At 40.6% G+C, this 27,391-nt stretch overlaps 3 protein-coding genes and 1 long non-coding RNA gene across 4 annotated transcripts in view; 2 read left to right on the forward strand and 2 right to left on the reverse strand.

Annotated features, from left to right (window-relative positions):
- The window catches only part of LOC130929719 (elongation factor 2), a 43,086-nt gene extending 40,027 nt beyond the window's left edge, over nucleotides 1-3,059 (forward strand). Inside the window, exon 14 of the mRNA XM_057857136.1 lies at nucleotides 1,984-3,059. Within this exon, the coding sequence (XP_057713119.1) occupies nucleotides 1,984-2,177 (194 nt within the window). The 3' untranslated portion in view covers nucleotides 2,178-3,059. The remainder of the gene's footprint in view (nucleotides 1-1,983) is intronic.
- Nucleotides 2,615-17,993, reverse strand: LOC130929721 (BTB/POZ domain-containing protein 2-like). Its single transcript, XM_057857137.1, has 9 exons — nucleotides 17,436-17,993; nucleotides 17,070-17,189; nucleotides 10,132-10,288; nucleotides 9,952-10,057; nucleotides 9,684-9,881; nucleotides 9,388-9,580; nucleotides 5,925-6,012; nucleotides 5,701-5,847; nucleotides 2,615-3,840 (listed from the first exon to the last, which is right to left on the reverse strand). Exons 1-9 carry the CDS (start codon nucleotides 17,957-17,959, stop codon nucleotides 3,679-3,681), a joined length of 1,695 nt encoding a protein of 564 aa, XP_057713120.1. The 5' UTR covers nucleotides 17,960-17,993; the 3' UTR covers nucleotides 2,615-3,678.
- Nucleotides 17,994-18,311: 318 nt separating this feature from the next.
- LOC130929722 (uncharacterized) lies at nucleotides 18,312-20,803 on the reverse strand. Its single transcript, XR_009066946.1, has 3 exons — nucleotides 20,537-20,803; nucleotides 19,376-19,476; nucleotides 18,312-18,921 (listed from the first exon to the last, which is right to left on the reverse strand). It is a non-coding gene; the product is annotated as an uncharacterized LOC130929722 (long non-coding RNA).
- A 3,201-nt stretch (nucleotides 20,804-24,004) lies between these two features.
- Nucleotides 24,005-27,391, forward strand: part of LOC130929907 (protein unc-13 homolog A-like) — a 78,352-nt gene continuing 74,965 nt past the window's right edge. The window contains exon 1 of the mRNA XM_057857527.1: nucleotides 24,005-24,290. Within this exon, the coding sequence (XP_057713510.1) occupies nucleotides 24,269-24,290 (22 nt within the window). The 5' untranslated portion in view covers nucleotides 24,005-24,268. The remainder of the gene's footprint in view (nucleotides 24,291-27,391) is intronic.

The raw sequence follows: 27,391 nt of genomic DNA on the forward strand, positions 1-27,391 counted from the left end.
TAGAGGGTACTCATGCTCTTTGGATGAATAATGCTTTACTTCTGTATTTTTTTCTCTCGCTGGAATTCAATGTTGTTTTTTTGTATTTCTTTGGCTTAAAGGTTTTACATATGTTATAGTACAGTACAATAATCACAGTTCATATAGATAACTGTGCTGAGAAAAATACCAGTTTAAAAAAAAATACAAATCAAACATCTTAAACAGTTGCTCACAATGTTAATATGTAGTATTCTTTTTACCAAATACTTTACTTGTACTTGAGTACATTTTTAGGTGACTTTACTTGAATAATATTATTTTGAAGTAACGCTACTCTTACTTGAGTAAAATACAGTGTATCACAAAAGTGAGTACACCCATCACATTTCTGCAGATATTTAGGTACAGTGGGGAGAACAAGTATTTGATACACTGCCAATGGGTTTTCCCATTGGCAGTGTATCAAATACTTGGTTCTCCCCACTGTATATATTTTCATGGGACAGCACTGACAAAATGACACTTTGACATAATGAAAAATAGTCTGTGTGCAGCTTGACATAATGAAAAATAGTCTGTGTGCAGCTTATATAATAGAGTTAATTTATTTTCCCTTCAAAATAACTCAAAATATAGCCATTAATATCCAAACCACTGGCAACAAAAGTGAGTGCACCCCTTAAAAACTAAATCCCTAAATGTCCAAATTGAGTACTGCTTGTACTACTCATGGACTGGGGCTGCATGAGTGCTGCAGGTGTTGGAGAGTTACATTCCATTGAGGGAAACATGAACTCCAACATGTACTGTGAAATACTGCTGCAGAGTATGATCCCCTCCCTCCAGAAACTGGGTTGCAGGGCAGTGTTCCAGCATGACAATGACCCCAAACACACCTCCAAGATGACCACTGCTTTACTGAAGAGGCTGAGGGTAAAGGTGAAGGACTGGCCAAGCATGTCTCCAGACTTGTACCCAATAGAACATCTTTGGGGGATCCTCAAGCGGAAGGTGGAGGTGCGCAGTCTCAAATATCCGGCAGCTCCGCAACGTCATCATGGAGGAGTGGAAGAGCATTCCAGTGGCAACCTGTGAAGCTCTGGCCTACTCCATGCCCAGTAAAGGCAGTTCTGGATAATAGTGGCGGCCACGCAAAATTTAAACTTTCACTAAGGGGTGTACTCACTTTTGTTGCCAGGGGTTTAGATATTAATGGTTATATTTTGAGGTATTTAGAGGGAAAAATAAATTAACTGTATTACGGTGTATAAGCTGCACACAGACTACTTTTCATTGTGTCAAAGTGTCATTTTGTCAGTGTTGTCCCATGAAAAGATATACCGTATTTTTCGGACTATAAGTCGCAGTTTTTTTCATAGTTTGGCTGGGGGTGCGACTTATACTCTGGAGCGACTTATGTGTGAAATTATCAACACATTATTGTATCATTTCACATGTTATTTTGGTGTTTTGGAGTGACGCTGATGGTTTGGTAAACTCGTTAGCATGTTCTTTATGCTAGTTATCTGAATAACTCTTAATAGCTATGTTACATTAACATACCGGCCACGTTTGCATTTCTTTGTTCATGCATCATGTAACATTGTCAAACTGTACACTTATTCAGCATGTTGTTCTCTATTGTATTTTCATTTTTAATTGGCTTTCAAGATAACATCTATTCTATGTGTTGGGTTTTATCAAGTAAATTTCCTTTCTATGTGTTGGATTTTATCTAGTAAATTTCCCCCAAAAATGCGACTTATACTCAGGTGCGACTTATAGTCCGAAAAATACGGTAAATATCTGCAGATATGCGAGGGGTGTACTCACTTTTGTGATACACTGTATTTGGCTTTTCTACCCACTTCTGGCAATGAGTTAAAAGGTCTTAAGTGTCAACTTTTGCTCATTTCATTCAAAATGGATCTAACATCAGTCATCGTCAATGGCACTGAAACACGATCATTCAATGTTTGGACCCATCTTGTATCATTTCAGGATTCACCGCTGACCTTCGCAGCAACACTGGCGGCCAAGCCTTTCCGCAGTGTGTGTTTGACCACTGGCAAATTCTCCAAGGTGACCCCAAAGACCCCACAACCAAGCCCTCCCAAGTTGTTGCTGAAATTAGGAAGCGCAAAGGTCTCAAGGAGGGCATCCCAGCTCTGGAAAACTACCTGGACAAATTGTAACAGCTTGGATTTACACATGCATTCGCTACATCTAATCTTTGCACCAGTTTAAAAGTTTGCACAACGGGTTCGACTTAAAAGTCGCCACTTAAAAGTTCTTGTCAACCAATGGAGGCGATATTGCTTACCTTTTCATAAGTGCCTAGGCCAAAGGTTCTGGGGAAAATTGAAGATATAATTGTTGGATTGATGATATAACTCCTTGACTTCATCTTTTCAGTTCTCCCATTTCATCTGACAATGGCTGTACATTAGAGGCACTGTCATATTGCTGCAATAATTGATTAAAATAAAAGCAAGAATGTGTCAGGATTGGTCAAGCTCGCTTTCGAGCTTCTCTGATCCTAATGAATAAAACATTCAACTAAAGTTTCAGTGGCTTTTTTATTTCGAAATCAAACCATCAGTTCTCATTAATTTTCCCCACACTTGTCATGTCGGATGTACTTAACTGTCTTTATTCAAGTTTTCTCAAGTCATACATATTTTAGTAAATTGGCTGATTGGAAAAAAAAAAAAAGATTGCAGTTCTTCAATCCATATTCAAGTGTTACAGTATGAATCGATTTATACTGATTTTTGAAAATAGTAACTTTTGCATTACACACTGTTACCCATGTTTCAATGGCAAACTATCATGTATAAAACATTGCATAACATTTTACGTGACGCAGGGAAAGCATTGTTTCACCGAAGCAGTTGGAAGCTTAAATATTTTTATGTTCGTACTGATGCCTAATGAATATGGGTTGAAAAACTACTTGCAAATCTATTTTTGAACTGACATCACACAAAGAAACTTTGTGGAATTTGAGCTTTGCACAACAATTAAATGTCATCACCGACCTGTGCTCACATATTTACAATAAAGTTAGAAAAAAAAAACATATCCAAAGAGTTAATGTGCATCCATTAAACAACCAAATATGCAAAGGCCAAGAAAGTGCTTTTTGGATATAGGCAACTACCAAGCGAAGTTACAATATTTTGCACTGTAAATTGAAGTTACTTATCAAATGGTACTTGTAAAGGTTCAGAGGTTTGGTCTGAATATGCCAAGAATCCATAAAGCCTTTAAAATCTGCAAATGATGGAAGTGGCAGGTACCTGCTGACGTGAAGTCGTGAAATGCTGGTCTGACAAGCTTGGGTAACATTCAGTGTCAAGCTGATTGTTGGCAACCCACAGCATGGATTTCAATGCTGCCAATAATTTCAGCAGATTTGCCCTCTTTTTAATTCTGTTCCGCTGTGAAGTCACTAACGGTCTGGTCATTTTCAGAAAGGTCAAAAGATAGAGAGTGCATCTCTAAGGACATACTACACAAAACATTGTGACCTATCGCCTCACGGCTATTTGTCTTCCAATGTGGCGGACAGTAGCGCACCACACGGAGGAGAAAATATTATGACAAATGAGCCCCGAGATGTAGACCTCCCCCCGCTGCTTCTTGCCTGTCACATTTGATGGAACATTACTGCATGAGTCGCAGGTAAGGTGACTATGTGTAGAAGATGACCTCGGGAATCTGTCCGTCCTCTACTGAGGTGCCGTTGTTGTTACCCGCCGCGTAGCAGAAGGTAAAGCAGGTCTTGGTGCCTGTTGTGGATGACTCATGTGTTATCTTTCGCATTCCCTTAGTCCCATAATGAGAGTCCGGGCCCTGTAGGACAGACAAGACACAGAATGGAGGAGTGAGTTGGACAACAACCCAAGATAGTTGAAGTGTAGCAGTTTCTTTAATTCTACAAAAACTTGGATGCCTTAGCGAGTTGGAGAAGTTACCCAAAAAAGGATAAATATCGACTTTTGCCACAAATTTGCTTTGAAAAATAACTTCTTGCTGTTTTCTAGTATATATCGCAGAGGGTACACATCAGGCATGTGCCAGTTACCTGTTTCAATGTTAACCATGGTATGAAAACGTCACTGTTTCAAAACCCGTTACATTTTCCGTCATACCGTAGTACAGTATTAGCCAAAAATGCAGCCAGAAATGGCTTGAAGCGGCAGCGCTGACCCCTCCCCCTCCGGTTGTTGCTGTGTCTGTCAGTGACTGTGACTGTCTGTGCTGTAGACTAGAGTTGGCACAATGGCTGAAAGTGGCAAAACTTCACTTGAGAGAAATATTTTGAAGAGCAAGTCTCTTTATTAAAAGCCGGGAGCTATCCAAGAATGGGTCCACTTCTGGGGGACACTGGAGCTGATGAAGTTCTGATGTGTGATTTTATTTCACAGATTTTTTTTTCACGTCAGTTCATGTTCACGACAGTGTCCCCCTGAAGTGGACCCATCTTGGAAAGCTCCCAGTTATTTTTTAATAAAGGGACTTGCACTCAGAAGCCCGGAAGACTGTGTGGCATTACTGTAAAGCACATAATGCAAACAATGATCCAAACGAGGGACGGTTAGCTTGACTTCGTTGTTCAATGTAGAGGCTGACCTGACTACAGTAGTTTTGCAGGTTATCAAGTTCAGACAGTTTAATGTTATGCTAACTCTAATGTAGGTCAGACTTTAGGTAGCAAAATTAGTGGTGTCCCCCCCCCCCACAACATTGATGTCTTTTTACATTACTTACAATGGCTGCTGCTGGCTGAAAAAAAATCTAATATCCCTTCTCTTCGAAGAGGGTGGAGGGTGCGGCATGTTGTCGACATGAATCTGTCGGGGCTATGTGGGTGTGTGTCTGTGTGGTGGGGGGTGGTGGGTCATCAGCCAACGAAACGTGCATTTGAGGGGGGAAAAAAATGGACCAGCACATTCAGGGCTAAATGTAAGTCTGAACATAATGAAAACAATTCACTTAATAATGGTAGGGACTATTCTATCCTGACAACATATGGGAAGACAATCTAAATTTCATATAACTGAACTCAATATATAACGCAAATAAGGTTGCTGAAAAGTTGGTGGGGACAATTTCAGCATCCTGAAAAGTTGGGAGTGTTATGTCCCTACCGTCCCTATGCAAACCTACGCCCTTGCTATAGAGGGTTAAACAAGATGCCATTTCACCAAACCTTCCGATAGGTTCAAAGACACTTTACTCATTTACTCAGGCACACCTCAAAATAAAATGCTCAATTGACCAAGTAACTTGGAAGAGAATTATGGACTTGCACAAGTCAGGTTCACCCTTGTGTGCAATTTTCAAATGCCTGAAGGTGCCACGTTCAGCAGCTTAGGCAATCATACAGCAAATAGATCAAGTTTTGGTAATCTTCATTAACCTATAACCGAAACATTCCTCTGTGAATAGCGCAACTGAACGTCCCTTCAAATAATGAGCTTGAAATATTTCTTCAACCAAGTGTTTACTGTGACGGTGTCTAATGAAGACATGAGTCCCATTACTGAAATTGTTAACCTAGAAATGCAGCTGGCTGTTGTTCCACATCCTCCAATTCACATAATGAATTTGATCTTATCTCCGTATTCACGCCGAGCAAGGAAGAATAATTCCATTACTGAAATTCTTGTCTGCATATACAGTATATACACGAGATTTGTCATAGCAAACCTTAAGTGTAGCACAGGCCGTGTAGTTAACATTGGGCAGTATCTCCACCGGTTCTTTGAACATGACTCGGAAGGTGTTGGCGGACCCGTCGCAGCTGAAGCCCGTTTCATTCTGGCCCAGTACAGTGTTGCTGTCTGTATGAATAATCTGCATGAAGAGAAGGTGATGCGGTCACTGTAGATCACATCGACAACGTGAAAATGACAAAAGCTTTTGAATCATACCTGAATGTTGACTTGGTAGTCCGTCGGTCCGTGTATCGAGCCGTACAAGCCGAACCCGACCACAAATATCCGCCTGTTTACCGAGAACCTATGAACATTTCATATTAGGTTTAGAGAAGATTTTGAGGAGAATGACGTTGGTTGTCACAATATTTATGCTTTCAAGAACATCTTCCCATCAACACGTCTTAGAATAGTCATTCATTTCTGATAGGAAAGCTTCACAATTTTTGGCATGCTTTTCAACACTTTTTGGTTTACAGTAATTAATCATCAATCGAAGACATCCCGACTCTTTGTGACAACTGGGTTGTTTGTCACACACTATGGGTTTCCTTGTCAGCTATTATTTAAAAGGGATTTTTTTTTAAAGATAATCTTAAAGAAATTTAAGTTTGTGGTAAATTACTTATCTTAATAGAAAGAGGAACATTAACAAGAATACATTATAATGTTACTCATATATTTGAATTGGTTTACAATGTTAGTTCAACACAACAAATCCATTTTTCCCAGGGTATTAAGTGAAAACAATAACTCATTGCACACAACTCATTTAAAGGTATTAAACACAAAATGTAGTCCACGACAAAACAACATCATGTTGTTCAATAGCTATTTGCAGTCTGAAACAGTGATGACATAGGGTCTGCACTCTCCAAATATGTCATTTGTGTGCGCACTATACTGTCTTACTGCCTTAATTTTTTATTTTCTGGTCTTTTTTATACTCCATTTTTGCGATGCACAAACACGAAAGTTGCTGGACTTCACCGTGCAGTGATCTTTGAACAAACCCCAAATCGTGATTTTGGCTAAAAGCTAACAAGCAATACCTAGCTAGAGACTGTGAATCGAAACTATATTTGTTCTCATGCTTTTTAATGGTAACACTTTCATAACTAGTAACCTAATGTGTAAAAGCGCATCAACAGAATAGTGAAGACCTTAAAATTTTAAAATTAACCCTTTCTTACCTTTAAGTGATATGCGACTTTACCATAAAAACATTTTTTATTGGCACAGTTCTTATCTCAATACTGATATTGCACAATATAACCGTCTCATGGTCAACTATTAGAATGTGGGACAACATTGTCCCCTACAGTGGCATTTAAGGGTGTTTAAAACAAAAAACAAAAAAAACAGACATGTATCGCAATATTACGTTACATAATTCTCCAATCGATTCAGAATCAGTCTGTAACAATCCTACAGTGGCTGCACTTCTACTCCCCATCCACTAGCTAGCAGCGCAGAGCAGCCTTGCCTTGCCATCTGCTCACTACTTATCCCAGGTGGCTTCTCTACACTAGTCTCGCGGGATAGGGCGCCACAGAGCAAGATTTTCAACATGGCGGTGATGGAGATATGCAATGCCCTGAAGCGCCTTTATTATGGAACCCCAAAAGGGTCCAAATTAAATAAATAAAAACATTATGACATAACTACTATTTGATACATAACACAAATTGTGTAATATGGCCCTTAAATTGTAAAATTAGGTAATAATATTATGACAAAGATTTCACAAAGTTTTTTTTTATTTGCAAATGTAATGATTATGATATAAATGACATACATAAAAGAAAATAATTTGTACATGTATACATGCATACAGTGGGGAGAACACGTATTTTATACACTGCCGATTTTGCTGGTTTTCCCAGTTGCAAAGCATGTAGAGGTCTGTCATTTGTATCATAAGTTCTCTTCAACTGTGAGGGACGGAATCTAATACAAAAAAACAGAAAATCACGTTGTATGATTTTTAAATAATAAATTTGCATTTAATTGCATGAAATAACTATTTGGTACATCACAAAAATTTAACTTAATATTTGGTACAGAAACCTTTGTTTGCTATTACAGATACCTAACGTTTCCTGTAGTCCTTGACAAGGTTTGCACACACTGCAGCAGGGATTTTGGCCCACTCCTCCATGCAGATCTTCTCCAGAGCCTTCAGGTTTCGGGGCTGCTGCTGGGCAACACGGACTTTCAGCTCCCTCCATAGATTTTCTATCGGGTTCAGATCTGGTGACTGGCTAGGCCACTCCAGGACCTTAAGATGCTTCTTACGGAGCCACTCTTTAATTGCCTTGGCTGTGTGCTTTGGTTCGTTGTCATGCTGGAAGACCCAGCCACGACCCATCTTCAGGACTCTCGCTGAAGGAAAGAGGTTGTCGGCCAAGATCTGGCGATACATGGCCCCATCCATCCTCCCCTCAATACGGTGCAGTCGTCCTATACCCTTGGCAGAGAAGCAGCCCCAAAAAATGATGTTCCCTCCTCCATTTTTCACGGTTGGGATGGTGTTCTTGGGGTTGTACTCATCCTTCTTTTTCCTCCAAACACGACGAGCAGAGTTTAGACCAAAAAGTTCAATTTTGGTCTCATCCGACCACATGACCTTCTCCCATTGCTCCTCTGGATCATCCAGATGGTCAGTGGCAAACTTCAGACGTGTCTGGACATGCACTGGCTTCAGCAGTGGGTTAGGGTTAGGATTTTAATCCATGACGGCGTAATGTGTTTTCGATGGTTTTCTTCGAGACTGTGGTTCCAGCTCTCTTCAGGTCATTGACCAGGTCCTGCCGTGTAGTTCTGGGCTGATCCCTCACCTTCCTCATGATCAGTGATGCCCCACGAGGTGAGATCTTGCATGGAGCCCCAGAACGAGGCAGATTGACCGTCAACTTGAACTTCTTCCATTTTCTAATAATCGCTCCAACAGTTGTTACCTTCTCACCAAGCTGCTTGCTTATTTTCCTGTTGCCCATCCCAGCCTTGTGCAGGTTTATTATTTTATCCCTGATGTCCTTACACAGCTCTTTGGTCTTGAGCATTGTGGAGAGGTTGGAGTTTGTTTGTTTGAGCATGTGAACAGGTGTCTTTTATACAGGTAACAAGTTCAAACAGGTGCAGTTACTTCCGGTAATGAGTGGAGAACAGGAGGGGTTCTTAAAAAAGAGCCAAGAGCCGAAATATTTACTAGTTGGTAATGTATCAAATACTTATTTCATGCAGTGAAATACAAATTTATTATTTAAAAATTATACAATGTGATTTTCTGGATTTTTGTATTAGATTCCGTCCCTCACAGTTGAAGAGAACTTATGATACAAATTACAGACCTCTACACGGCTTGCAAGTGGGAAAACCAGCAAAATTGGCAGTGTATGAAATACTTGTTCTCCCCATTGTATAAAAGAAGATAATTTGTACATGTATACATGCATACTTCTTAACATTTTTAAATAAAATACTGTATCTTTTTTTTTAATTGAAAAAAATCTGCGATGGACTGAGGGTGTGAAGTTTGAAGCGCGAAGTAGCGGGGGATTCATTGGGATCGAATCAAATCGTGATACGAATCGTATCGCCAGAAATCAGGCAATGCACACCCCTAGTGGAGTTTAATGTTTGTTTTACGTGACAAAGCAATAATAGTGTTCCTCACCGTATGCGATCGCTTGTCCCACTGTAGCCCCAGCGACTCTCAACCTGTCCAAAGCGTGTGATGCTGCACTCCTTTCCACGCAGGCAGCAGCGAGGTCGATCGATGAAGTCCACGCGAGGTTTAGGGTTGACTGTGAAGTGAAGAAAGAGACTCACCACCTCTCGATCAGTCAGGATGCTGGACTGAGCCGGGCCTTAGAAGGACAAAAACACACGAATCTAGGAGTCTGCTTGAGCACTTTTAGAAAATAATTCATGTGCAGTGAAGAAGGGAAGTTTTTCTGCGTTTCTGTTCACCAGCAGCAAACTCTTCGATTGTCATGAGTGGGAAGCGGATGAGTGTGAGGGCCTTTCCCAGAACTTTGCGCTTGTTTTCTGGGGTGGGCTGAAGCTGTTGCCTGTGGGCTTCTGCTTCCGCCCAACGCACCGCAGCTCCAAACAAACGCACCTCCCGCACTCCTAAAGTGTCCCTTTCCAACACCGCAACCAATGTATCTACAAGGAGGGAGAGCCAAGCATGTAATCAACAACTTGCAACAAAACAAGTATGAATGTCCAACAATACCGAGGTCAATGTCTGTAAAGCCTTCAGCGGCGAGAGCATCTCCCGTGTTCTTATCGATGTTTTCCAGACAGAGGCTGGCTAGCTGAGGCTCATCGAACAAACGCGCCTGAAAACAAACAAAAAAATAACAAGATGGAAGTCTTGCTGTCGGTGTCAGCCATTTTTATTTTCTTGTCTGACCTGCGTCAGCAACATGAAAGCATTGTCCGCTCTCAAGTTTTTCTTGAGGAACTCCACACAGTGTGCCTCCAGTGCTGGGACGGCGTACTTTTTGGCAGTATAGAGTGTGGTCATCACGGTCTCTGGCCCAATCTGAACTTCATCAGAGTACAAGAACCTGCACAGGATAATAGTGTATCCATTAGGAGAGCTGCCAATTCACAGATGTGCATTCTACAATTATCCACCGTTTTCGTAGGTGCCGTGCAAAACACTATTTCCAATCCATTTTTCCCCCAAAAACTTTCCGAGGCAAAATCAGAATCGAGATGTAATATGAGACATTTTGAAAAACAAGCTGTTTTCATCCTTCTGCTGTGAATTGAAATATTATCATTAGTAGATATCCAATCCAATTGAACTGGGTGGCAACATTCATTCATTCGCTGCCATCCCTCAAACTTCAAACGGATTGGACATCAATGACCGTCAGTGGCAGCCAATGCCAATGCAATGAGTTATTTTTGGGACATTTCATGTTATTTTCCGGTCACTTCACTATTTGTTCATTTGCTGCCACCCTCCAAATTCAAACGGATTGGACGTCTAACGCCGTCAACATAGACACTATTCTATTGGAAGATTTTGGTAGCAACCCGTTGTTTCCTTTCCTTTTTTTTTTTTAAACAATGACACCTTTTTAAAACAATTCAGTGGTACCTCGACATACTATCGCTTCGACACACGATCTTTTTTGACATCCGACGTAAAATTTGACTCGCCATTTGTTTCTACCTCTCACGACATGCTCGAAATACGACGACATGACAGCACCGCAGACAGGCGCACGGCTGATTTTTTTGTGAGAGAAATCAACACAGGTTCCGAGAAGGTTAGTGCAGGTGGCGAAAGGAAAAAGATGACGCTTCCCTGGAGGGGTCTCCCAGCGACGAAACCTTGAGGCGCAATGAAGGTGAGGGCCGGGTCTCGGTAGCCAGCTGCGGTGGGGAGCCAGCCCGAAAGCCGCCCGGGAAGAAGCCGGTGAGCTTCTAACCGCTGGAGAGCCAGCCTGAAAGCTGCAGGGGAAGAAGCCTCAGTTTGCCCAGATTGGGGGCCGCGCCAGGGGCGAGAGGGATCCGTCCCCGCAAACAGAGAACCGCAATGTTTTCGGGCAATTTATTTCAGAACTTGTGCAACACAACACACCTACTGTCCGCTCCAGTTGACGGTAACAACAAAACATTAAAAGAGAAAGCAAAATTTCAACCACACCTTTCTCTCTGTGCGGTGTGTTCGGGTACAGTACGCAAAACACGTCCGCCTAGAACCCAATTTGCTACAATATTACAGGAATTATTTTTATTAGTAGTTTTTTATTATTCCAGTTTTCATTAATAATTTATTTGTTTAGCTATGTCAGTACTTCTCAAATAGTGGGGCACGCCTCCCCAGGGGGGCGCAGAGCCATGCCGGGGATGGCGCAGGCGACGTTGGGGAATTTTTTTGCCGTACACACCCCTTAAGTAGGTGGCAGTGAAGCTCTCATTTTCAGAGTGTGCGCAGTATTTTTGAACAGAACAAGAACACTCAGCAAAGTGTTTACTGTGTCTAAAAATGTTTTTAGCCGACGGCCAAATCAATTAAGACGTTCGCTTAAAGACATTAGACCCCGATCACATTGATAAGCCGCTTGATTGTTTTTCAGCGAAAACGTGCCGAATATTACCCACGTCCCTCTTTGTCAATGTTACAGCAGTAAACCAGCGTGCACTGTTAGCATGCTCAGTGCAAAATAACCTCACACCATAGCAAAGGAGCTGATACTGCCTGCAGCAAAAATTAAAACTGTCCTTCTGTCCACTGACACTGTCATTTAATTTGAGTTTATTATTATTGATTGATTTTATTAAGGCATTTTTCAAGATCATATGGTCAAAAAAAGTGTACCTTGGGTGTATTTTTACTGTTACGATGGGACTTTATTTTCTATTCAGGCAAATTCATGCCAACTCATTCAACTCTTTTTTGTTTTGTTACGTACAAAACAATGTTAATAAAGTTATACTTTATTTCCAATTCATTTATATTACTTTTTTCCTTTAATATAAAAAAGGACACTATTATGCAGAGGTGTACTTGTAATATTAATTTTAGAGACAAATGGTACTATTTAAAGTGGCGGCAGAGAGTTGGGGGGGGGGGCACGAAACGTTTACGTCTTCATGCGGGGCGTGACAGAAAATATTTGACAAGCTCTGTGCTATGTGTAATTGCCATTTGTTATAGTACCAGCAGTATTTATTAAGGATTTCGTGTAGGTTTTCGGGCTGTGGAATGAATTAATGGAATTATAATGTAACTTTATGGGAAAATCCTGCTCGACATACGACCATTTCGACTTACAAACAAGGTCTTGGAACAAATTCACTTCGTGTGTAGAGGTACCGCTGTATATCAATTCTTGTGGGAGCATATGGATAACCTTTTGGGATACAAAGTATATAAAGTAGTAGTTGCCATTATGAGCGTCGTATTAACGTGCATCATTGAGTATATATTTTTTCGAAGTAGCGGGTAGCAGTTAAAAAGACAGTGTTGTGTTTCAGCTTTGTGCATTATGTGGCTATCATTAACAGAGCTATTTCACTCCAGTGACTGATCAAATTGTGTTCGGGCTTGTAGGCACGTTGCTAGTCCCGCTGCGTTACGTATTAATAAATGGAAACATTTGACATCTATTTATCTACTCTGCTCAATGCCATCGGAGCGGCTTTTCTCATCTGCTGGAAACATTGTGATGGAAAAAAGAGCAATCTTGACATCTGACCATGTAGGCATGCTCACATTCCTTCACATCAATGCTTAGAGAGGACAATATAAGGATATGAAAGAAGTCAGAATTGTGTTAAATCCTGTTGAAAAAGTGTTTTAAATCTGTTTACTTTGCATTCAATTGCACTGGTGTTAGTTAATGTCAGCATTTATATACTTATTGGAGTTATTCACTTGTTTATGTATTTATTTTTAGTTTCTTAAAGAATTTAAATAAGTGTTAAAAGACGTTTTTTGTGAATTAATATTAGTCAACCAAAAATTAATCGCTAGATTACTTAAACTCATCGTTGGACTACTCGACTAGTCGTAAAAATAGTCGACAGACTAATCGGGAGAAAAATAATCGTTTGGGACAGCCCTGGTTGTAACAATTTTCAATCTTTCATTAACTCATTCGCTGCCAAACGTCACACAACATCACCTTCTTTCAAGCGCCTCAGAATATTGGGTTGTATAGCTACATGAACATGGAATCTATAAACAAAGTAGGGCTGGGCGATATGGCCTTAAGTACGTATCACGATAAATTGAGCAGATTTACCTCGATAACGATAAATGACGATAAATTTGCCCAAGCAAACTGTTATATAATTTGAAAATTTGAATCAATGCATGGAATACAAATTAACAGTTTCTCGTTAAATTTTTTTACCAGCTTTCAATTTAACAATTGCACTTGCAGTCTAAACATTAAGTATTAAAAACATCTTGTAAACAATAAGAATTATTGTGTGAACATTTATAACAGCTTGTATGACTTGAAAAATATCATCACTTGAATTTCATTAAATTCATTCCACATTGTTATACACTAGATAGTGGCATACGTTTAGATATTTAGAATAGATACAAATACGACACATCCACCCGCCCCCCAGAAATTATACTTAATTTAAAAATAAAATGTTTCACAAACCTTTCCTTTCTTTTATTCAGCTCAATTATTTACATCTTATGATTTTGGAAATCCTTACAGTATGCAATAAATAATATTCCTGTTCCCAAGCACTGTGCTTACTGTACTGTAATTTTTACAAAAAATAAACAATACATAGTTACTCCCTGTCATCTAGGATGAGCCACTTACAAGACTAGCACTGTCGTGTATTACAAATACTGCTTTGAACACATCTTCACAGACAAAAGCAATGACACAGGCTTAAAGAGGTCAACTTTAATTGTGTAAATCACACTTAATGACGACACGATCTCCTGGTTGAAATAGACGACATCCACTTAATTCTATTGAAGATATGTAATGCTGAGGCAATTTGTCAACTTTACTTTTAAAAAGAAACGTGCACTGTTTATCCAGTAGATGGGGCTCTTGCAGTGTGTCAAACAGTGATTCAATTTAGGGCAATTGTCTTAAAAGTGGTTCATTGTTTCAGAAAGCCTCAGTTTTTCCATCCCTATCTGGAACCTGTCAAGAGTTTACTTAATGTCGGGTGAAAGTTTGGCGAAGCTAACTTAAGCCCGACTTCATCCCGTTTACTTGTAGCGTTAGCAGCTAGCGTTAGCAGCTAGCGTTAGCCTACCGGGCTTCTGCTTGATTGGCTTTTTGAAAACCATGTGACTCCCAACGTAAGCACACTGTCTGCTTTCTTAAAGGGGAATGAACATAGCCGAACAACACAGAGTCAAAGCGGGATGAAAAGACTATATTTTCTTCTTTTATTAAATTACCGAATTTACCGACATGGTCAAAATTACGTCGGTCATCGTGAAGAATTTCGGTAACGGTAAATTTTCGGTTTACCGCCCTGCTCTAAAACAAAGATTAGATTCCCATCTTTCATCATCAAAAAAAGTATGTTTCTACATTTTTCATTCCTTAGTTTTGGCCAGTTGAACATCATAAACAACAATATTTATAGGTCTTTGGTAGTGAATGAGTTTATAACTCAGTATCAACACAATTGTTGTCGATACGCCTTGTTTATTTAAATCAGTGAGAAAATAAGCAAGTTAGGGGCATTTACCATGCACAACTACAAGGGCGTAGGTATACATAGGGACGGCAAAGACATAACACTACCAACTTTTCAGTATGCTCAAATTGTCCCTATCAACTTTTAAGCAACCTTATTTGTATTATATAATGAGTTCTGTTATATAGGGAATTTAGAATGTCTTCCCATTTGTTGTAAGGATCGAATTGACCCTACCATTATTGAGTGAATAACTTATATTTACCCCTTTTCACTTGTTGAATTTGCCAGTCCAATTTTCCCCCTCAAACGCACGTTTGATTGGCTGATGGCTTGCATTTATTTAAAATGTATTAATTTATTTTCTAAATTTATTTATTTCAAAAAATGTTGTTTGCAGCCTATGCAGACATTTTTCAGATAATCATTTATTAATTATCATCGAGGTAAAAAAAAAAAAAACATTCCGAATTTGGCTGTGCTTGTGGACAAAAGCAGTTTTTTACCATTTTTATTTATTTTTGTTATACTCCAAGAAGTTTTTTTTTCAGTTATATTGAACTGATTAATTTAGATAGACAATGTTGAGTGGTCTTAAGAAAATGTTTATTTTTTGCATTCCTGGATAGTTAAGAGATGATTAACAGGTTTGTTTTTAATGTGTATGTTAACTCATTTGCTCCCAAAAACGTATAAATACGTTCTATTTTTAATTGTTCCAGTGTCCCAAAGACGTATTTATACGTCTTTTACGTTTTTTTTTTTCCATAAGAGACATCTCTGGGTTCTGATTCAACTGAGCTCCAAAGCACGAAGCTGAAAATCCATTTTAAAGCAATAAAACTGGCCACTGGGGGGCATTAGCGCATTTGGTAAGACCCGCAACCCGATTCAACGGCAACGAACGGCTGGGCAGCACAGCTGGGATGCCGGCGGAAGGATGCCAGGTGGTGGACGACCGAGCAGAACAACCGAGAGGACGCCCGGGATGCCAGGCGCTGGACGACCGAGCAGAACGACCGGGACCACCAGTGCAGCGGACGATGTCGTTGAGTCCGTGCTGCTCGCCGAGCAGACCCCGCAGAGATAAAACAAAAAATCCATCTTTATGAGACAGGCGGCGATGTGGGAAAGGTTTACATGGCTGTCGCGGCAACAACAGCGTCATCTCTCAGTTATGTGTAAATAAATTGTTACTTTGCTATCAAAAGCTCTGTTTGTCTTGTTGTTTGTTATTTTGTAAAAGGAAAACATTATTCAGATGTTTGGGATGTAACTAAAGCAAAAAATAGCTGTGTTAAAGTCAAAGTTATGTTTGAAATGTATGGTTTCATAAAAAGCCCAATTTCTGTTTTTTCATCAGAAATTGGAAAATTGCTAAAACTAAGCTATTTTCTAATGCTGATTTCTAAAGAATGAAAAAAGATATGAACTAACTTTTTTTTCCTGCTGAAAGAAGAGAGTAATCTTTCTTTTGGTGAGTTCCATGTTTATATAGCAATAGAACAGAATTTTCTGTGGGCCTTGCAAAATCAGTCAGAATCCAGCAAAACGGCCAGGAGCGAAGGGCCTTGCTCCGGTGAAAATGGCTGGGAGTGAATGAGTTAATATAATGTATGTTCAAATGCTGCAATTTTAATTTGCTAATAAAAACCAGACATTTATTCTGGAAGTTTACAATGTTTCTTTAGTAGTTTTTGAAAACAAAGATTTGAATCGAACAGTGTATCACCAGAACCAATGCACGTGAAAGTTAGTATCAGTCGATACAGATTTATTTTGCATTGATCATTCACCCTATCAATTAATTAGGTTAATATTCATGGGAATGTGGCTCTGCCACGTTCACCCAATCTGTTCGGTCTTATTAATGTCCTGTCCCCAACAAAAAGTGCACATGCAGGTTATGCTGTTATATCATCCCTACCAATGTTGAGACCAAACCTACGCCCTCGCAAAATTGTAATGGCAAAATGTCTCACAAAGCCAGATCTGGAGACCTATTTAATTAATTGTGTTTGACAGCAATATTAAACTTGCTAAAACTCGCTCTTCTTTCCTGAAAACAACCATATACATTGGTGATATTGGTTTTGTGGTCACATACCTACTATAACGAGGTTAGAAGTTCCAGCCTTGCGAACACAAGCATGTACCACCCAGAGTAAGACAACATGTAACATCGGGCCTTACTTTAGCAACGCCAGGAAGGCGGCTGGTTCCACGTCAGGAAGCTCGATTTCTGTCGATGTTGTCGCCATTCCGCCGTTGAACATGGCATCAAACACGGCGCTTCCAACAGCCAGAACGAACCTAAAACGTGTCATAAGAAGCCAATAAGATGAATGCACCACAAGTATTAAAGGTCCTATGATTTGATAAGAATCCAGATTTGTTTTGAGGGCAGGGCGAAGGCAGCCGCGAAAGGTAGACAATTTAGGATCTACTTCCATTATTACGCCTTTAACTGCCACCTCACCCAGTCAAAATGAATTGGACGTCTATCTCGGTCAATGATAGCAAATGAGTTGAGGTAACACTAGCAAGCGATTATCTTACCTATGTGCGGGTATCCTCTGAACTCCCATTCCTTTGCCCACCAGAAAGTGAACGTCACTCAGCACTTCGTTGTTGAACAAAAACGCAAACCTCTCCTTCACGGTGCTTTTTGTCGCCTGCCAGTTGTACACCGGTTCTCGGTACACCAACACCGACGCCGCAGCCGGAGTGGCGGTGGGTGCAGCCGCCGGAGCCGCGTTCGACGCCGCGATAGTTGCCATGTTGGACGCCGGGGTGGCCATGCCTCCGGTGGCCGCCGCACTCGCAGCGGTCGGCGGCTGAAGTGAGCCCTGGGCGCTCGGGGGAGCTCCGGAGGTCAGAACGCCGTTGCCGTCTACACCGCCAGGCCCCAGCTGCGGGTTGGAGCGCCGGGTGGCTCCCTGGGCTCCGCTGGCCGAACCCAGCGCCCCGCCGTTGGATGCCGGCATGGAGAAAATGCTATTGCTGGGTTGGCTGTTTCCAAGAGGGCCCGGGCCGGCGAAATTGAGGCACGGAGGCCTCCCACTGTTTTCTCCGGCTGCCATCTTACATGAAGCATAGGCGTAAACAACACGTTTCTTCGCGTCGACTACTTAGCAGTGCTGACGTCAAAAGCAACTCTAGCGCCCTCTAGCAGGTGAGGTGCAAAAAGATGCTGTACTGTATTTTACAGTCCTCGTTTACGCGAGACCATTGTGCACCCACGCACTGGAAATTTAACCAATTCGCTGCCATTGACGGTGATGGACGTCAAATACATATTCATCTCATTGACTGCCATGATTATGTCAATCCATTTTGACTGGTAGGGCTGATAATGTTTTTTTTTTTGCCCCAGCGCCGTTGGCGGTGCTAGATGTCAAATCCAAGTTAATGAATTATGAATATTATGAATGATCACTGTGTAAAATGGGTAAATATTCTTTTGTAAATTTTTCTCAGATGTTTTACAGACGCCTCCATGAATATGTTGTAGGTTTCTTCCTTTGCTTTCACTCCTTTCCTTATTTTTTCGTTCCAGCTTTACTACGGACGCATATTGCATTCACTTGAAACAAGAAAAATACCCTCCAGTTTTTCTGAGTTATTAATGTTAGTGTCTGTGAGTAAAAGCCTCATTTTTTCAAAAAGTATCAGTGCCCTCTAGTGGAAAATAGTTCCTAGTTTGAAAAGTTGAATAGTGGATAGCTCCTTCATCGTTCCCATAATGAAATTAAAAGGATCATATCTCCGGTTTTCCGTGGTCAGTTGGTGTCAAATAACAACTGGGAAACGTTTTTTGCTTTTGACTCGAGTCATGTTGATGGCAGTGCTCTATGTCACACACTTAATTTTTTATGGCGCTTGAAGGACGCCACGTGATTGAACAGCCCAGCGTGATCATAGATCGGCATGCTTGAGTCTGATTGGTATAATGATGTCTCGTGATTATTGTTGCGACGTCTCATTGGTGAAACTGGTGTAGCTACTGTTGGCGTCACAGGAAAAAAAAAAAAACCTGGAAAATCTAATATGTATAATAAAGCGGAAAAATGTAGTGACTAGTGTAGCCCAAAGCAGCAGCGTAATAGTAGTGTTTTTGTTCACAAATTTACTCAAGTAAAAAAAGTAAAAAGTATGACTTAGTAACTACTCTTAGAAGTACATTTTTCTCAAAAGGCAAACTCAAGTAAATGTAACACAGTAAATGTAACGTTTTACTACCCACCTTAAGCCAATGAACAAACATATAGGAAAAAAATATCTCTACAATGACCAATCCATTTTTACTGTGAGAGGAATGAATGTTAGTTTATGAAATGAATTGGACGTCTAGCGCCGTCAATGGCAGCCAATGAGTTAACATAAGCCCCTTTCACACATATCTTAACCCTTATGTATGAAAGCAATTTCCTGGGTCGACTAACACAGAGATGACACGGACATTTACCAAGTAACGTATTATAATGTCCAAGACTTACCCGGGACGTGGCATGTGTGGAAGCAGGCATTTAATTCCCAGGTCACAGCGCGAAGGCTGATGATGTAAATATCATGGCGGGTCAATCATTATTTCCTCTTTCTTCTCAGTAAGATAAAAAGCGGTAAACAAACATTGCAGTTATCAACATGGCAAACAGGAAATAGCAATATTAAACTGGAAACATAATGAAATTTGATTGCTACTGGATTGTACAGCCGAGGAAGAGACAGTTCATTGTACACCCTTGGAAATGTGTGGTTTATTTTTTCCCGATGCCGACCAAAAATGACTTAATGTCCAGATTATAAAATTGCACGAGCCGCCCTCTCCCGCACAGAGAGCGTTGAGTCGCCAATATGGGACAAGTCTGAAATTGTCCAACCCGTGTTATTCCCGGGACATCTCTCCATGTCTGAAAGCCATGACACGGGGAAGTCTGAAAGGGTCTATAGACACTATTCTTGTGGAAAATTTTGGTAGCAAGCTGTTGGTTCCTTTTTTTAAAAAAAAAATGTTTTAAACGGTGACACTATTTTAAAACGACATATAGACAAGTTTCCGAGGTCATTCCGCTTTACATCCTAATGTCTGCAAGCAACTTCCGTTTTAGAATTTCTCCATCCAAAACAACAGTGGAGCTGGAGTAACATTACTCAACAAAGTCCCTTAAAAAAGACAATTTGAAAATACTGCATCCATCTGCCATTATCACGACAGGGGAGAACAACATGTTCATGAAGGCAGATGTGGAACCAAGCTCGTGCCACCACAAAGACTGGGTGTTTTTGTAGCCATGTTGCCACTGTTTTTTGGAAGGTATGTTCTTCCTATCACTGCATTTTCATGTGTCCGGTCATAGACTTCATAATGTATTATTATGAAGTCAATAGTCCAGTGCTCAAAAATACTAAAGCTAAAATCTTGCGCATGAAATGACTTGTTGCCTTTGATATTGTTATTAAGATGATGATTGTAATTATGATTATCTGAAATATTATTTACTACAACTACTGCTGCGACACATGCTATCTTCTGCTAGCCTGTGGCTAATCAGTACATGTAGATGCAAGTGTTACAACTTTTTTGTTCGTTTGTTTACAGGTGGAAATTGCTGTTAGGCAAGGGAAGATAAGTTGATCTGCCTCACAGCAACACTTACTGTACGTTGATGGGGATATATCTACATGCCTTCTACCCAGGGCGGCCGAGAGGCTGGTGCTGGAGGCGGTGGCTCGCCTCGCGGCGGAGTGTCAGGTCGATCCCGAGATCCAACTCAGAGCTTTTTAACTGCAGCAACTTTAAGATACAGTACGCTATTTGAGCTGGAATTACCGAGGACAGCGGGAGAGGCCGCCGAGAGTCTGCGTAATGTCGGGTCCAAGTTTGGTGAGGCTCTCAAGCCACTCCGGAGCTCTGCTGACTGATATCACATTCTCGTATGCTATTTGTTCTAGGCAAGGCAAGGCAAATTTATTTATATAGCACAATTCAACACAAGGAAATTCAAAGTGCTTTACATCACATGAAGACCATAAAAATCACATTTATATCAACACAACGTAAAAACCAAGACAAATGATCACATCTAATCACAGAATAAAAATAAATAAATAAAAATAAAACAAAAATAAAAATAAAGCAAAAACTACTACTACTAATAATCATTGAAATCAGCAATGGAGATAAGCACAATAGGAATAGAAGGCAGGTAGGTTGAAATATATAGACAGTTATGGATATGCAGTGCCAAACAAAAGCGTTTTTAGCCCTGATTTAAAGGAGCTAACAGTTTGAGCATACTTCAGACGTTCGGGTAACTTGTTCCAGAGGTGAGGAGCATAATAACTAAATGCTGCCTCACCCCTCTTGGTTCTTGTTCTTGGAACATGCAGAAGACCCGTTCCAGACGACCTTAGGGGTCTAGATGTCTCATAGGAATCTAACAAGTCAAGCATGTATTTTGGTCCAAGGCCATTAAGTGTTTTGTAGACGAGCAGTAGTATTTTATAGTCTATCCTTTGACTCACTGGAAGCCAGTGTAGCGATTTCAAAACCGGTGTAATGTGGTCCAGCTTCCTTGTATTTTTGAGGACTCTGGCTGCAGCATTCTGTACTAGCTGCAGCTTCTAATAATTCTAAAATAGTTCTAATAATTTTATAAATTGTTTTGCACATGCACTAATCGTTTTAAATAAAACAAGAAATAGAATCATGTTATCCAAATGTTTTATTGCGATCAATATCTGCAATAAAAAAGAATGACAGTATTTTTGTTTTTTATGTACACACCTTGTAATATTTCCTTGTAACGACATAATCCATTCCAGCCCTTCTGCATTCGGCAAATGTAATATAATTTGTAATTTCACCTCATTTTAGTCACTCAAGTGGCCGGCGTATCAATACATACCTCACGTTAACACAGGCTGACAGGTTGTTACAATTTTGTCCACGAATGATCAACGAAGTGATAAGAACAATCATACAAGCTCATCTACGTCTCATATACGTCGTGCTAATTCAATTTTTGGAGATTCTGTGGGTTCTTCTGGCTTGATTTTGCAGTTTTAACTTCGTCAACACACTGCTACAACCCCTAGCAAAAAGTATGGAATCACCAGTCTCAGACGAGTACTCACTCAGACGTTTATTATGTAGAACAAACTTCGATAAAAAGCTTGTGAAAATTATGAATTAGTTCAAAAGTGCAACTCCTTAGCATTCAGAAACACTAAAAGAAATGAATAAAAACATTGTGGTGGTCAGTAAATTTTACTTTTATAGAGCAAGTGCAGGGAAATAAATATAGAATCCCTCCATTCTGAAGAAAAAAATATGGAATCACTCCATTTTGAGTACAAAATACAGACACACCCAGTCAATTTCATTTCCTTAATTGGGCCACTGCCTCAGATTAGATCTGCTCGTTAGTCATCAGTTAAAAACAGTGCAGTTACCACACCTTGGAGGGCTGCTGGACCAAGTGGATTCACAAGAATCATGGCTCCAACAAGAGAGATGTCTCTTGAGACCAAAGAGAGGATTATCAAACTTCTTGAAGAAGGTAATGCTATGGCGGGATAGTGTAAAGCGCTTTGAGCGCCTTGAAAGGTGGAAAAGCGCTATATAAGTATAACACCATTTACCATTTACCACATACTGTATGGTTGCCAAAGATGTGGGCTGTTCACAGTCAGCTGTATCAAAAATCTGGACAAAGTACAAACAACATGGCAAGGTTGTTATAGTTAAGCGTACTGGTAGACCGGGGAAGACATCCAAACGTCATGGCAAACAGCTAAAGGCCATGTTTTGATAACAGAAAATATACAACTAGACAAATGAAGAAGAAATGGGAGGAACCTGGAGTCAAGGTATGTGGCAGAACAGTACAAAATCATCTAAAGGAAATGGGATTTTCATACAGGCAAGCTAAAAGGAAATCATCATTGACACTTAAACCAATGTACTTACAAAAAAAGAACAAGACTTCAATGGGCTAAGGAGAGGCAATCATGGACTGTGAATGACTGGATGAAGGTTATTTTTAGTGATGAGTCAAGAATCTGCATTGGACAAGGTGATGATGCTGGAACTTTTGTTTGGTGCCGTTCCAGTGACTTTTACAAAGATGACTGCCTGAAGAAAACATCAAAATTCCCTCAGTCCTTGATGAGCAGGGAAATATTAGACAGCTATCTTATCTCTTCAATTAAAAATATGTTTGGGGATAATGAAATCGTTTTCCAAGATGACAATGCACCATGCCACAGAGCTAAAACTGTTCAAGCATTCCTTGGAGAAAAACTCATCCAGTCAATGTCATGGCCTGCAAATAGCCCAGATCTCAACCCCATTGAAAACCTGTGGTGGAAATTGGAAAAAAAAAAAAAAAAAGGTCCATAGCAAGGCTCCGACCTGCAAGGATGATCTGGCAACTGCAATCAAAGAGAGTTGGCACCAAATTGTTAAATAATACATATCAAGTCCATGCCTCAGACACTGCAAGCTGTCATAAAAGCCAGAGGTGGTTTTACTAAATACTAGAGATGTGTTTTGATTATTTCTTTGTTTTTTCTCATGATTCCATATTTTTTCCCCTCAGAATGGAGTGATTCCATGTATATTTCCCTGCACTTGCTCTATAAAATCAACATTTAATGATCACCACAATGTCTTGTATTCATTTCTTTTAGTGTTTCTGAATGCTAAAGAGTTGCACTTTTGAAGTGATTCATTATTTTTTCAAGCTTTTTATCTGAATTTGTTCTACATGATAAAATGTCTGCGTGAGTGCTCGTCCGAGACTGGTGATTCTATATTTTTCGCTACGGATTGTAACTTCAAACGCAACTCATGAGTTTTTTCCTAAACCGGAAGTTCTCAGCAAAAATTTTCCAACATGGCTCCGCCCATATTTTGCTGAGGAACCTCGTCTATAAATTCTTGGCGGGAACATATCGATAAACTCTTGGGACGCAAAGTATCGCGATATATCACCATTTCGATTTATTGTCACACCCCTATTTTCCATCACGCCGCTGTCGTCCTCCCTTAACCTCCCTCTTTCTACTCCTCATCCTAGTGACGTCACAGCGGTGAGGGGAGCTGTCCTGCTGAAACAAGATGGCTGTGCGGGCGGGAGGAGCGGCGAGCTGAGCTGAGGAGGCAATGCAGGGGAGCTTCCAAAGTGGACGGAGGGTTCTACCCCTGTGCCGAGCAGCAGACGACAGCCGCGCGTAGCGAACCAGGGAGCTCATTTGTAACAAGGCGTCATTTTGAATTCTTCTACAAATCTGGCTTTTAGTAGTCAGACGGAGCGAGACTACAAATCACGGTTCGGCAGGGCAGCGGCGACTCACCGGAGGAACTCTCACGCCACGCAACAGAGATGTCCCTACTATGTGTGGGAGGTGAGACGAAAATGAACCGCTTATTTTTGTCCTGTTTTATTAGGACTGCACCGAGCTGTCTGACGGCTCTGATTGAAAACTCTTTTGGCACAATGTTGACTTTAGTACGTTCTCCTTGAGCCCCGGTTGCTGGTCTGGGAGCTGAACCAGTTTCACCAAAGTGGCAAAATATTGCTTATAGTTGTCTGAACCAAGGTGTCTTAGATTCGCGTTTCCTGTTTGAGATCATAACGCTACTATTGCGGTTCTCTTCAGAGCGTGTTTGTGTGTCTTCCACTCTGTTCATTCATGCGTGGGCAGACAGATGCGCAGGACGTGGAAAAGCCCCTGCCGTTGCAGCGTTGTTGGCGCTACCGCCTCCCTCCTTCCGCCGATCGGATGGAGTCGTGAGGGAATACTCGCCTGCTGCTGAAGGGGAGGCGCGTCACTTCTCAATGTTTCCCCCTCCTCAAGCGATGCGTCATCTCCTCCCACTCGACTTCCCAGAAAAAAAACACCTGATGCTGACGGTGGTGCCTCACTGCCGTGAATAGGACCCTACTCTAATTAAATCATTGGCTCCCATTGACAGCGATGAACGTTCAATCCATTTGGAGCCATCCCAGTTGCGTCCGTTACTGTCAGTGGTACTGAAGCATCATCATTTACTGCCACGCATTAATGACAGCCAATGAGTTTATGACAGTCTAGTTTAGAGATGTGAAGTTGCCTCGTTCAGTGGTCATTGGCTCCCAATTTTGCTTGAAAAATTAGCTGTTTTTACATTGACCTCTCAGTAATTGCATATTACAACTTACAACACACTAAGGAAATGCTGTAAATAAAAAACATTTATGCTGCTCTTACGGCTTTGTTATTTCATAAATTAACTCCGTGATGGCGATAAACATCCAATCCATTTTGACTAGGAGGGGCTGGCATCGATCAATCCAACGGTGCTAACCCTCCTAGTCAAAAGAAATTGGACGTCTATCGCCGTCAATGGCAGCTAAAGTAATGCTGTGTCCATCGCTAACATGTACCATACTTTAAAAGTTGTAAAGACTATGGTCCATGATGAACTGTTGCTCAAATCTACTTGAACTGGGACTGCCAGTCTCCCAATCAAAAATCGTTTGGACGTCTATCAACATCAATGGCACTGGAGCATGCTCATTTACTGCCAGCCGTCCCATTTACAATGGATTAGACATCTATCACCATCAATTGACTTTGAGCTAAGCATTGCATCCACAACTAATATGTGTGCACCCCACTCAATTCATTCATTGATAATTTGCTGTGTTATAAAACTTTCAGTAGCAACATGGCAAGATTTCTGTTGTTGATATGACCACTCATGTTGAAGTGGCCACAGAAACAATTCTGAAAATTGGATGCTGAGTTCTGGAAAAATAGATATTTGTGTATCCAAATGACCTTTTAAATCTGGTCTAAAACACCTTTGAATTGTAGTCGGACAGCACAGGTTCATTTTTTGTCAAGATCCATAAATAAGTTTGTACAGACCAAAATTCCAAGGGTTTGAACAAATATTTATTAGTCATGGAGGTTTTTCAAGTTATTTGAAATGCCCACTCCCTATTTTTTGGGGGAAAGAATTCCACAAAGATTTCAGCCACTTGTCACATTACTACGTGCTTAAAGCAGCTTTGTGAATATGAGTAGAAATCATTATCTGTCTCTATGTTTGGCTTCGTGAGACCCTGAACTTGAATGGATGAATTACCAGAAATGTCTCCCTGCTTTAAATTCGAGTAATCACCATTGTGTGTCAGAGCTTTCGGCCTTAGTCATAGAGGTAATGGTAGCTACGTGGAGAGCCAAGGAGAGTTAAGGGGGTTCAAAGTCATCTCTTCTGATTCATTGTTGATGCCAGCCCACCTCATCTCATTCTACCGGGACTGCCCACTGACTCTCCCTGCACTGAGTCAGTCCTAGGTGTCGTTAAAGCCCTCATCGTGATCCATTCATAAAGGCGGGCTGCGGCTGCTGTCAGAGCCGTAGACTACGAGACTTGGCAGAGTGCCTCGCTTCTGTTCCTCTTACATCATTCATGCTTACCTGACTAGAGCTATTTCTGGCTTCCACAGTACTTGCGCTTCTTCAAGAGGCTGCGTTTTCTTCACCGTATCTGACTATAAAGCAAAAAGCAGCCACGCAGATGGATTTTGTTTGAAGAGCCCACTTCTTTTTCTGGCCAATATTTATATCTAAAATTAAATTCCTTGTTCTTGCTTTGCCACTCATCCTCTTCAACGCATGGGAAGACTTTCTGAGCTTGTATTCATTGCGCTAAATAAGAAAGCATTCAAATTTTCAAGGTACGTCATTAGCATTTAAAATTAATCATATGATTTTCATCTTCCAAATATCATCTGAACTAGAGGATCACTCTGAGACAGAGACCTCCTACACCTTAGCTTCCAAATTCAAAGCATCCTCTTATCTGGTACAGTGGATACTCACCCGTTGCCCTTATGCCCCAAAATGCCATCACTCTCATCAACAACCCTGTAAATTTGAGTTAAATAATTATCAAGTTATCGCAAAGTACCTTTTTTGACATGTGACCTTTGAACTCATGACCCCAAAATGTAATCTCTTCCGTTCAATATTACAATCATACCCTACAAGTTTTATAACTATCCCTTTATTTGTTCTTGAGTTATCTTGAATGCAAACATACTTGCAGACAAACAGACAGAGGTGGGTAGAGTAGCCAAAAACCTTTGCTCAGGCAAGAGTAGAGTTACTTCTAAATAATATTACTCAAGTAAAAGTAGTCATCCAAAAATGTACTCAAGTACAAGTAAAAAAGTATATGTTAAAAAGAATACTCAACTAATGAGTAACATTGTGAGTAACTGCTTACAATGTCTGATTCTGAAAATACTTGTATATTTGTTTTCTTAGCAAAACTTCAACACAACTTCGCACAGCAATCTATGGCTAGGTTCGAACTGCAGGTCTTCATGCATGAATCCGATTTTTTTCGTGTTTTTCTGACTCGAGTGTGGGCCACATTTTTCCTGAATGTGGTGGCAGTCTGAACTGTCAAGTCTCCCAAATTGCAATTCATGCAGCAATTACGTCAGCAA

Source organism: Corythoichthys intestinalis, chromosome 14 (assembly GCF_030265065.1).
Source record: "Corythoichthys intestinalis isolate RoL2023-P3 chromosome 14, ASM3026506v1, whole genome shotgun sequence".
NCBI classification, from domain to species: Eukaryota; Metazoa; Chordata; class Actinopteri; order Syngnathiformes; family Syngnathidae; genus Corythoichthys; species Corythoichthys intestinalis.